We start from the raw sequence: 12,371 nt of genomic DNA, 5'->3' as shown, positions 1-12,371 counted from the left end.
GTGTGCATATAGTTACATTTGGATACGAGGGAGTGGACCTTCCTGGCGTTTATGTCAGCACTAGATCACTACCTAGGTACTGTGTATACCTATGTATAGGCTGTCAAGGCACAGAGTCCCAAGAATTGGACTTCATTATTCGTGTTGCTTGTACATTGAGATCTGAATTGGAATTGGGAATGAGGTAATATATGCACTGTATGATTACTGATTTCAGTACATAAAGTGTAGACTATAGACTCTGAAAACAGCCAGAGAAGTCCCATTTCATCCTGAGCCGCGTGGATCGAAGTAGCCAAGGCAAGTTTCGCTAACATTGGAAGTGATGTAATTCGTATAACCATAAAGCATGATTGATAAGGAACTTCCGAAAAATAGACCCAAGATGAAAGTCTCGCCCATGAACGCTTCGTAATTCGAAGGTGATCTCCTGTCTGGGACTCGATCTGGGCCTCTATTTGTTACAAATCGGCGTCGTATTCGGTAGAGTCCGTTATCGGCATGCCGAGAAGGAGGAATCATGCCGAGAAGATGCCGAGAAGGAGGAATGTTGTCGGAAACTCAAAACTGCATTGGCGCCAAGAGTGACAACTCAATTATGGGAACCTTGTGCGCCATATGCGCGATGAGAGACATCCAGACCCCATTAACTTTACACTGCCTCAAAAATAAGAATACCAGGGGAAATCATACATCGAAGACGAGTGGAGTGGTGGGGAATTCATTCATTTCCATATTCTTAAGCAAACTGTCAGACGGAAAAAAAGTGTCAACTTCCTCCATCGTCTTCTCGTTCCCAAGCCTTGCCATCCAACTACCAAAGCAGACGAGCAGAAAGAAAAGCTCCAATGAAGACATTTGCTATCCTTTTTACAGCCTCCCTTTTCGGGAACGCTGCCCTTGCTACAAGGCTTTATGCGGCATCATACGCTGGCCTAGTCACCTCATTGGACTTTTCCAATTCCACTCAGCTATCTATCCTCTCCCAGACAACCGAGTGCGGCAGCAGCCCATCTTGGTTGATGCTGGATAGTCTCAATGGTGTCTTGTACTGCCTCGACGAAGGAATCGATGCTCCTAATGGCACTATCACCACCCTGAAAACTCAGCCAGATGGGTCACTCACCAAGCTTGCACGACTGAAAACCCCAGCTGGCCCTGTCATGTCTGCCATGTACTCGGCACCTGGGATTTCCGGGCGCAAGTTCCTTGCTGTGGCGCACTAGTAAGCTTCGATCGAATCCCTACAGCATAGTCGCACGTATTATGGTACGAGCTGCTGACTTTGCTCTGGTATTCTAGCTCAGGGTCCTCTGTCACGACGTATTCCGTGGACCCTGTCTTGGGAATTTTCAAGCATGAACAAACCTTCACATACCAGATGGCCGCTCCTGGTCCGGTTATTGCTCGCCAAGATGCTCCCCATCCCCATGGAGTAGTTGTTGATCCAACCGGACGATTCGCCCTTGTACCCGACCTTGGAGCCGATATCGTCCGTGTCTTCCGTGTCGATGCATCGACAGGTATTCTTGAACCGATCGAGCCACTGGTTGCAAGCCCAGGCTCTGGTCCGAGACATGGCATGTTTTGGACCCCTCGCGGATCTAGCAGCACATCTTCAGATGTCTACTTTTACCTCGTGCATGAGTTGAGCAACGAGCTGAGTGGTTTCCGGGTCACATATTCAATCAACGGAATTTCCTTCCATAAAGTCTACGAGGGAAGCACATATGGCGAGGAATCCTCTCCCGCTGGTTCTAAGGCCGCAGAAATTGCAATCTCGGTAAGTCTCCAGTGTTGCCTCCCAAGATATCATCTAAAGAGCTAATATGACCTTGCCCCAAAGCCTGACAACAGCCATATCATTGTATCTAATCGCCTTGACAACACATTTGGCCCAAAGAACGACTCTTTCGCCGTGTTCCGCTGCGCTGACCCTAGTGGAAAGAAGGCCGAGAAGGTGTCCTTCCTTAGGTTGTATCCAGCCTATGGCTCTTCCCCTCGCCACTTCAGCATCACACCTACCCGGACTATGGTTGCGGTGGCCTTGGAAAGCGACCAAAGTGTTGCCGTGACTCGGTGGGACAAACATGCTGGGGCTCCCGGAACCCTCCTCGCGGAAAAGAAGCTGGATGGAGAAATTCCGTCTGTTGTCTGGGATCTCTAGATTGGTACCTGTCTCAGGAATCTCATAGGGTGCATTAGGCCCTTATTTTGCTGAACTTTTGTAAGGAATGATACTCGTCGGAATGAGTGTATGAAGACTTGTATTACTAGTTCATCTATTTACTCCAGTATATTGTGGTTAGTTAAGCGTACGTCCCCTATGTTAGCATGGGCGGGATAGCAATACAGACTTCTTGATTCCAACTGGTCGGATCCTCTCCTGAACCAATAGTTATAAGCCTGGATTGTCCTATCTAAGATGATACGCTATTGACTTGTATATTTAGAGCTATTTAGGGATAGCTTATCCCTTTTTATAGCGGATGCCTGAGGATTTGGGCCCTTCTGGTGCCATGTAGATAGCTTAGAGGATAGAAGATCCTCTTTCCTTCTCCCTCTAGTATACTCAGTCTCTTTATTTCTGATTTCCTTTTCAGGCTTTTCTCTATTTTCTTTCTTCTTTTCAGCTAAATATGTAATGGGCCAGGACCCGTTGTCAATCACGTGACGGACTTATATAAATCCCCAAGGTGCCGCAAATAGACTCCTTTTATAACCCAATAGAGAAAATCAAATTGTTCGCAGTTTTAAGCGTGGAGATATATCTAGTTAGTGGCTAAGCTACCCATCAAAAACGTCCCTTTTTCCCTCTCTCTTTTGCCTCGATTTCAGAACTCCTGGACCGCCCAAACCCATTCAGCAACGCCCTTTAACTGTTGGTCTCCAATACAAAGATCGGTTTCAGCCGGGCATGATGGTTTTCGTCGAAATAATAGATGAAACGGGATAATAAGTGGAGACGACGAAACTGTAATGTTTTCTCCATTTCGGTCCTCCGCAATAATGATATGCTGCGTTCTCTGAGATTGCTGGCTCTGCCATTCCCACTTCTCTATTGTGATCAATGGCTTTTTCCGGTTGACCCTTAGCGTGATCGCTATATTAGCATTTCCTCGATTTGGATCAAGCCAAAAGTCCACATCCTGTTTTATCTTTGCTGGGGTTTCGGATACTGCAACCTCTAGAGTGACAGCGGGCTTTCGGAGATAACCAGGTGGTGGCCTTAAAGGACCCCATCCGTGGTCTCCCTCCTTACCGCGGTCACCAATTCTGATATTTGCCTTTGAGAATGTCTGGACGGCTTTATCGAGATGCATAGGTCGTAGAGCTTCAGAAATCGCACTGTCAAAGGCATGAGTTGCTTGGGAATGCTCTTGGGTGGGCATCTTGACTAAGAGAAGACCCTTTGTGAGGTCGTAAGAGGAGCAAATGAATGGAATAGTGTCCACGTCCGGATCAAGAAAATCGCGTTCGAGAGCCGAAGGGTCAATGTCGAAGAGTATGTATTCTGTGGCGCTGTCGTCTGAGCAGGGTTGTGAATAGCCTGAGCGAAGATGACACATTGAACGTTGAAGTCGGTCAAACTCGAGGTCTCTGATCTGAAGAAGCTGTTGTATCCCTTCATATGAATACCTTCTAATTGATGAAGGTAGATTCTCCAGGAACTTAGGGGGGCTAGTGAAGCCACGCCGATCATTTTCGGTAGGATAAGAATCGTTCGACATGATGATGATGATGATGAATTCTTATTCCTGTTGTAGCTCGCTTTGATACATGCTGCTATGCAGGAGTGCTGTAGGCCTGCCCACGGTGTGGAAGTGGTTAACCAGCCCATTCCATGCGGTAAAGCATGGCAGAATCGAATCGACAAAGGAAATGGCAAAAAGAGAGTTGACCGCCTGCTGCCCACTAGGTCCCTACAGTCGCACCATTCCATCCAGCATCACCAGCACCGCGTCATTGATGGCACCCTTGCTGCCGCAGCTCTCCTGCTGCCTCTCCTGCCCTTAGATTGCCCTCAGATTACCCTTACTTATCCCTCAGATCGTTCGATATTTTAAGTGTTAGGACTAGCGCTGTAAGGTGGTCCAATAAGATGATAAAAGGATTAGAGTGAAGAAACCAGTAACTCGATTCTGAGTGTAAATTAATCGCTGGCATACTATCTGTGTGTGTGCAGGGGTATAAATCCCTACGCAGTATGGCGGCCCATATAGACCATGGGTGTATGTGGTACACAGGACCATAGAGACCATGTGTGTGGTCCCTGTGAGGGCCGGGGTTGTAATATTGAGCTCCCTAATAACTGATATAAATTCTGAGTAATCAATGGAAAAGGAAGTTTCTGGGTTGATGACTGTTTTTAAAGAGTTTTGGTTATTGAGATCGGTTACATCATCGTGACTGTATTAGTTAACTATGGTGAGTATACCTTTTGCCGGTATCTTGATAATTCCTGGTTAGATTTAGTGCAACTGCTGCCATTATTTCTGCTTCAATTTCTGCTGGCTTGTGCAAAAGAGCACTGGATGAGCTAGAGGCCAAATGTCGGGAAACAGACCACCCTCTAATATTGCTCTTTTCATTCTGAAAAGTACTTTTTTTAGAGCTCGACATTATAATACTATCTGCAAATCTCTTGGCGAAGCCACAACGCCAACTCCATCGTTGTTGTACTCCTCCCCAAGGGAGCTGCTTTTTGTCTATGTCCATGTGCTTGGGTTCTTATGGCGTCCCTGGAGGGTGAAAAGCTTGCTGGGAATCATCGACCGGGTCTCGAAAATATACCAGGCCATGCTGTTGTAAATACGGCTTGCACAATTTGGTGAAATACAGCTCCTATTTTTGGAGTTAGAAGAATTAGAATTTAAGCATGAAAAAGATAGGAGTTTTCGATCTAGGTATCCACTCACCACAACAAAGAGCGCTAGACTATCGGCATTATAGATGGCTTTGTAAGCATCTGGGCCGTTGCGAAGGTTCCTAACAGATTTTTGGCCATAGATAACATCCTCGACGAATCCTTTGGGTGGATTAAACGGTGCGACCTCGGCTGCAGTGATTTCATTCATATGCCTAATTCATTGGATTAGGGTATGAAGCGCTCAACTCGATAGATCCGAACTTACATGAATTCATGCAACACCACCCATCCTTCAAAAGTGAGCATCCTGTACGACACCCTCAGGTCGGAACCGAGCATGCTGCACCGCAGATCCCTGATGCTGGGATACTCGTATCCATTTGCGTTTCCGGTATGGCAGATGTGCAAGAAGCTTTCGAGAAAACAGCCATCCTGTATAACATTCGCAACGTAGCCTTTTCTGCCATCAATACATAGGTTGTAATCATCCGTTCCAGAGATCAAAATGTTCTCCCACTTCTGCTCATTTTGGAGGTTCTGCAAAATTGCTGTCACGGCATTATAATGCTGTGGCAAGAAGTACTTATCGAAGACGTAATTAAAAGTAGCCTGAGGCGCAGAAAGAACGTATGCAGCAATTAGTGGCACAAGGTCAGTGGCATCTAGTAGCCTATCCCGGAGAGGACTAGGAGGAAAGTCCTCGAAGTTATGGTGAATTGTAAGTCGGCGGCGTTGGATTCTGCTATTTCAGTCACCTACATTAGAATAAAAGTTCCGAGTTGGAAAAGCTTGTCACATAGGTTGCTCACTGAGGGTCAAAATGTTCGATGGGAGTGCAATAACTAAGAACGAAATAAATAAAGAGAAAGCATAGTTGCAACCAAAAGCAATTTGTCGCCACCATAGTGTATGGAATAAACGCCAGTCACAATAAGGGGAATGACGTAATTTCTTCAATGGAAGTGCTGTGTAACGACATATACAGAGCAGGGACAGTAACATGCACAGTGAACTTATATAACCCATGGACCATTCACTTGCCCCTGAGATAGGCGGCCTGATAGAGAGCACGGAAAGTCCCAATCCGTGACTGGACGCCTGAAGCTAGGTTAGTAGATGATCCCCGGCCCCTTTCAGTATTACCGAAGGCGTAGCGAACCTGACGACTTGGTAGCCCCGGGCCGCTATAGAGAGTTTAGGAGGATCCGTTCTACTAACGGAAAGGGACGCCTAACGCCCAGTCTTACCAGCTCTCCTACGTAGACTCCACAGGCGTATATGTATGCCGATCACGCCCTGTCGCAAAAGATAGGTGTCACGCACCGGCCAATCGTCCACTGCTGTGTTAGCCCTGCTGCCTTAAAGGTGATACTTCTCTTGGTACCCACAGTCCCTTCTACAAGGCAAAATCATACAAATACATGACTAGAGATATGGCTATTTTCAGAAGTATAAATTCATAGATATATAGAGCTCGAAATAGGCTATCCAACCATATATCATATATATTATATAGAGCTATATTAGTGGCGCTATAGCTATATAAAGATTCTAACATTTTATAGAATACTATATCTATATATTTTCCATGCTAACCTAATATAGTATTTAATAAGGATCTGCTCCTATATATATAAAATATAATATTATTATTTTATACTCTAATTAGGTATACTAGGGAGCCTAAAGAAGATATATATTTAATCTCAAAAGGAAAGCCACTGCCTTCTATAGAGTTGGATTATGAAGTATTTTCTAAAGAGGACAAAGAATTCTCTCTAGATCTATTATAGTATAAGGTTTAAAGACTGAGGAATAGGAATTCTAGGGCAAGATTAGAGTAGAAAGATTAAATATATAGCTATAGCTGCTTACTAAGAGGTATATAGCTGATATCCTAGATTATAAATAGTAAATAGTAAGAGTGTTGATATAGATTTACTGAGTAAGTAATAATATAGTCTACCTTGAGCTAGATGTGTAGTTAATTACTATTTATCTGCTTAATCTCTTAAATTTGAGTTTTTATAGCTTCTATATTAGTAATACCTAAGGAAATAAGATTATCTCTTTAGAATGTTATATAGATATAATAATTTAACTGTTTGATAAACTGCACTCCTAGAAAGATAATAATTAGTGCTTTTAGGAGAATACTATAAACTAATACCTATAAGCTTGTGGTCTGACTACGTTGTTTGATGTAGTTAGTAGGTATAATATTATATTATAGGCTAAAAGGAAAATAGTACTCTTCTATTTTAGCATTATTACTGAATTGTCTGCTATATGACTGTACTAAAACTATTTATATATTAAGGGGGATATTACCTATTAAAATAGCTCCATTGCTAGAGAACTTTTTAAATAAGATAATAAAAAACTTCTTTAACTAATGAGTTAAAGGCTATATAAACCTGTTATTATATACTAAACTCCTCTGCTTTAAACTTCTTTTCACAACTGATTTATTGTTAGTTTACTATAGAGATAAGTAGATAGGGTCTATCTTACCTCTTTTTCTATTTAAGTAAATATGAACTAACTTTAAGGTATATTTAAGAAAGGCGTTTAGATAATTAAAAATACTATAGGTATGATAAAGGTTACTGACTAAATACTGTATCTATACTAATTAAAAGTAAATCTAATATACTTAGGCTCGTCTGAAGAAAGTATATAAAGAAGTCTATATTTCTCTAGGTCCTAATAGAATTCCTTTTTTAAAATAAATTCCTCTTTAAAGTAACTTTTATCTACATTATTATAATTATTAATACTATCTTATTTAGTGATTATTACCTTATAGTATATATTATATAATAACAACCTATATTATACTTTAAGGTTATAAAATATTTAATAAACTATATACTAGACTGTACACTATTATTTAGTCATTATTTTGATAAGAATTTTACTTCACTACTTTCTTTCTCTCTGCTTCTATTTCTTTCTATTGTATCAGTTCTTTTATTTAAAAGTGACTTTATATATATAGCTAATTCTAAAACTATGATATATTTATTATACTAATATTTATTAATAATATTGTTAATTAGAGGATTGCTGTCTAATATTAGAAACTCTATATTTTATAGTAAGTCTATAACCTTAGGACTATATTTATACCTCTTATATACTCTAGGAAGATACTATTACTAGAAAAGAGAAAATACTATATAATAGAGAAATAAGGTGAATTTTGTAAGAATACTTAGTATATCTTAAACTCTTTCTGAAATTATTCCCTCTCAAATTCTCTAGACTTTAGGACTTTGATAACAATATAATGGTGGACCTTGTAAATAAAAGAGATGCCTCTGCCCTAGATTTAGTGGATATTAGGAAATTAGTATTAGATATCTATTATTGAAATGTATAACGTGTAACAGAGAAGTGGTATATTGAAGGGAAGGGCTTAAAGTAACTTTTTCTGAATAAGAGAAGGGAGAAAGGGGGATAAGGATAGTAGAGAAGTAAAATTGTATAGTGATGTAATCAATTATTATTGGTTTAATTGGTGATTATCTTTTTAGTTATCACGTTTTTCTGCCTTTTATTTCAGGCTAGAAAACCAGCAGCTGATAAGTGACTAGTTCACTAGGAGATTTCTTCCCTATCACTGGATATTGAATCTGGATATGAATAGATTTATAATGATAGAGTGTGAAGATTATAGAGTAACAACTAATTTAGTGCCTTATAGCCTTAGAGTATTTAGTGCTAGCTTGGATAAGAGACATTAAAGACTAGATGAACTATAAAGAACCGAAGAGTATATATTCAAGACCTGAATTGTGATAAAAAAGTAGGAACAGGTCACACTAAAAAAAAGTGGAAAAGGGGAAGAGCCCTATAGAGTAATGATACTATTTACATTATATCCTAGTAAAAGGCCTTATAGCCTTATAGCTTAGATATCTGGTGTTTACTGAATATATAGAAATCTAAAAGAAAAAATTGATTATTATATTCTTAAGAAATCTTTAGTATATTGCTTTATAAATATAATATTATCTATTTTAATAATTTAAAATTGTTTATATATTATATCTTATATATCTTTAGAATATTTCTTAATTATTAAATTTCTTATTAAAATAATTATATTATGATATTTAAAATTAGTTTTATCTTTAATCTCTCTCTCTTTATTTCTTAAAACCCTATCTCTAATATATTAGACTATATTAGGAGATTATTCTATTAGCTTAGTATTTATTAATATATCTGTAATAAGCTAAAGTAAATTATAGTAATCTTATTTCTTAGTAATATAGAGTTTATTTATTTCTTTTATAAATAAACGTTATTTAGTAAGTAAAATACCCTTTTTCCTAGTATTAATTAATTATTTTAATTATTATATCTATGAGTATTATTACTGTTTCTATAAATCTAAATCGTTTAAGAGCCGCGACTAGTTATAATATTTTGAGACCAGATCAATAATAATAATATCATATAACTATCTAAGGAGAGTGTGTCTTCAGTTGATGAAGATATACTTTGCCAGGTTACTAAGTTGATATAGTAATAACAGCCTAGGTTTATATCAGTCAATGGCCATCTTTGTTGGTCTAATCTAAGTCAAAGACCATTAGAAGTGGTGTTGTAGCCTAAAGAAGCCTACTTCATCCTTGTAAGGGCATATAGAAGCTGCTTGGTCAGCATAAGTAGGCGGCACTATAAAGCGCGAAAATTCATTTTGAAGTGGGTTAATTACACATTATTGTGCTTTGAAATGCAATTTCCACATCTTTGTAGTCCCATCGACTAGCCCTAGCAGAGAAGTATCTGTAGGCCCTTACAAGAGGTAACTAGAGTCCTATTAACTAGAACAGTCGCCAAACTTGACTGTTTTTTAAAAAGAGGTGAAAGATATATTACCTATGACGGAGAAATCACTTGGGCTAAGAAATGTTCAATGCCTCCATAACGCCGTTGGTAGCTGTAATGTTGTCTCCACTATCATTGAAGATAGCTCCAATAATAGCCTCCATAGTAAAAGCTATAGGGCCTACGTAGATTATGTTCCCTTGGGATTGATTGTTATAGATATATTCTGCCAGACCTGTGGAGAAGCCTCGCTGTGCAAGATACATGTTAGATGACTTCTCTGATATAATACTGTTAATCTGACCTAAAAAGAGACAGAAATTTAACCAAGGTCATGTCTTTATATATGGTAAGATGTTATCACTCACCACAGGTCGTATGCCGACAAAAGCTCTCCTTGACAAGAACCAAGTTGATGACAGTATCACCTAAGAGGGCGAGATACTTGTTCCCATCCTGAGGGATACTATCGGCTAGCTGTAATGCTTATTGAAGTTAAAGCTGGTCAGTGAATTGGTATGAGATGATATTCTCAGCATTCATAAGCTTTCCATCTTTAAGAAAATTAGGATGAAATATGGTTAAGTGTAACAAGGAATGAAAGAGAAAGAAAATATAGTTAACAAGAACTTATTGAGAAAGAGTTATTTATAAGTACAGGGAGGGCTGGGGCATAGCAGATGACAAAGCACCAGGCTTCCAAGGTTGCATTCAAACTTCTACCCGCTTTTGCTTTCTTTTCTTCTATAGCTTTGCTTTCTGAGATAGCTTAACATCAAGTTTCGCTTCTCCCTCCTGCCTCATTAAGTAGTCAGTAGGGCTTCTTCTTTCTCTCACTCTCTGCCCTGGCTTCTCCAGAGACTCTTGATCTCATCAAAATGCAACCTCACTCTTAGCGATTTCTCGGCCCCTCTAATCTTCGAAGTATGGTCTAAAGAACTTCTCTCTTTCCTTCATCTTCTCGATATTCTCATGCCGAGCAGCCACAGCCGCCTCATAGGCCAGTCGGTAGACATGCACAGCCTCTGAAAACAAGGGCCGAACGTCCCGCCAGCCCGTGACCTGGCGCAGTTTCTCAGAGCCCGTCCACTGAGGGAAATCAATCAAAGCAGCGGGCCACGGATTCTCCTGCAGGGACAGTTGCTCCGGGTGCACATACTTCAGCCCAGCCAGGATGTCGTATTCGGCCAGCAGAGCTTTCCCGATTTCATCGACCGTCTCGTACCGGCGTGCAGAGATGTTGAAGACTTGTCCCTCGACGTCCTCTCGGCGGGGATGACCCGCGATCGCGACATAAGCGTCGCCACAGTCATCAACGTGAAGGGCATGGCAGATGGAATTCGGAGGAACAGGAAGGATTAGGGGCTGGTTTGATTCAGAGGTACGACCAGCGACCTCGAAAAAACCCCGGTAGTAGCTGGCGGATCGGCCAAAAACGTTGGTCGGACGCACCAGGACGGGCGATAAAACATCCTTATGGTCCAGAATCTTCTTCGAGTAATTGGCTCGATTCGCAAGAAGCAAGGGTGCATTAAGAGGGCTTTCTTCGGTGTGAGGCGCCAGGCCCGGCTCCCCGTCATAGTGCGGGCCAACGCCGTAGTCCTTGCACCCCGAGGAGAAGATAACAACCGGGCGGACACCGTGTACCGTGCTTGAGATAGCCAAGCAGCGTAGCAGCTTGATCGTGTTATCATAATGTGAGACATAATCCATGATGTTCTCGGTGGTGGAAACAATCGCATGCAACGTTGGTGGGAGGTTCTGACGGATGCTCTCATGCGAGGCGACATCGTCAATGCCACCGATGACTGGTAGGATCTCTTCCGCAGCTAGCGAAGTTGCCGCCCGCTCGGAACGGACTAATCCGTAGGTGATCCAGCCGGCTCGAGCGAAAGCTCGCGCGACGGCGTTACCGATATAGCCATTGGCGCCAGTTACGAGCACATTCTTAGGTGCCATAATGGGTGGGAGTGGTGTTAGGGGGGTTCGATGAGTAGACGAGTTTAACAAGCAGGAAGAGGGTAGTTAATTAATTTGGAGCATGCCAGCAGAGGAGTATTCGCTGTAGTCTTATATAGCCATCTATAGATGCCGGAATAAGCGGCAGACTAGGCGGATTATATATTCCGGGAGAGTTGTCGGATGTCGGTTTAGGGAGGGGATCCGTCCAATAGGAATCAATCATAAATCTGTGTTGCTATTACGCCCAATCTGCCAATTTAGGGGGCGTACGCTTAACTAATCATAACATACAGGAAAAGGATAAACTATTAATGCGTCTAGAGGCCAAATTTCGGGAAACGGACCACTATCTAATATTGCTCTTTTTCATCATAAAAAGTACTATCCCGTAGGGCTTAGCCAGCTCTACAAAAATACACTCTCCATTAGTGAGTAGCATATAGTTTAGTGTAGATATTAATAGTCAAAGATGCCTTGCTTAGTGCTATAGTAGCTGGCAGAATAGGCCTATAACTAACCCAATATAGTATTTAATAACACTACCCTCTTTAACCCTAGATATTCTAGAAGGCAAAATCATACAAATACGTGACGATAGATATTGGTATTTTTAGAAATCTAAATTCATAGCTATATAGAGCCCGAAATGGGCTATCCAACGATATATTATATAGAGCTATATTGGTGGCGCTAGAGC

At 41.0% G+C, this 12,371-nt stretch overlaps 4 protein-coding genes across 4 annotated transcripts; 1 reads left to right on the top strand and 3 right to left on the bottom strand.

Moving 5' to 3' along the window:
- Positions 1–848: 848 nt before the first annotated feature.
- On the top strand, positions 849–2,167 carry N7459_000004 (uncharacterized protein; the record flags this gene model as incomplete). The annotated part of the gene is made up of 3 exons (XM_056939189.1): positions 849–1,225; positions 1,303–1,783; positions 1,847–2,167. The coding sequence occupies 3 exons, from the start codon at positions 849–851 to the stop codon at positions 2,165–2,167; spliced, it is 1,179 nt and encodes a 392-aa protein (XP_056803469.1).
- Positions 2,168–2,834: 667 nt separating this feature from the next.
- Positions 2,835–3,569, bottom strand: N7459_000003 (uncharacterized protein; the record flags this gene model as incomplete). The annotated part of the gene is made up of 1 exon (XM_056939188.1): positions 2,835–3,569. One exon carries the CDS (start codon positions 3,567–3,569, stop codon positions 2,835–2,837), a length of 735 nt encoding a protein of 244 aa, XP_056803468.1.
- Positions 3,570–4,731: 1,162 nt separating this feature from the next.
- On the bottom strand, positions 4,732–5,903 carry N7459_000002 (uncharacterized protein; the record flags this gene model as incomplete). Its single annotated transcript, XM_056939187.1, has 4 exons — positions 4,732–4,845; positions 4,920–5,082; positions 5,136–5,609; positions 5,854–5,903. The coding sequence occupies 4 exons, from the start codon at positions 5,901–5,903 to the stop codon at positions 4,732–4,734; spliced, it is 801 nt and encodes a 266-aa protein (XP_056803467.1).
- A 4,721-nt stretch (positions 5,904–10,624) lies between these two features.
- N7459_000001 (NAD-dependent epimerase/dehydratase family protein) lies at positions 10,625–11,671 on the bottom strand (the record flags this gene model as incomplete). The annotated part of the gene is made up of 1 exon (XM_056939186.1): positions 10,625–11,671. The coding sequence occupies one exon, from the start codon at positions 11,669–11,671 to the stop codon at positions 10,625–10,627; it is 1,047 nt and encodes a 348-aa protein (XP_056803466.1).
- Positions 11,672–12,371: the final 700 nt, after the last annotated feature.

This window comes from Penicillium hispanicum (assembly GCF_028827665.1).
Source record: "Penicillium hispanicum strain IBT 35686 chromosome Unknown utg000001l_segment0_segment0, whole genome shotgun sequence".
Taxonomy (NCBI): Eukaryota; Fungi; Ascomycota; class Eurotiomycetes; order Eurotiales; family Aspergillaceae; genus Penicillium; species Penicillium hispanicum.
This window is presented reverse-complemented; position numbering and strand designations above follow the sequence as displayed.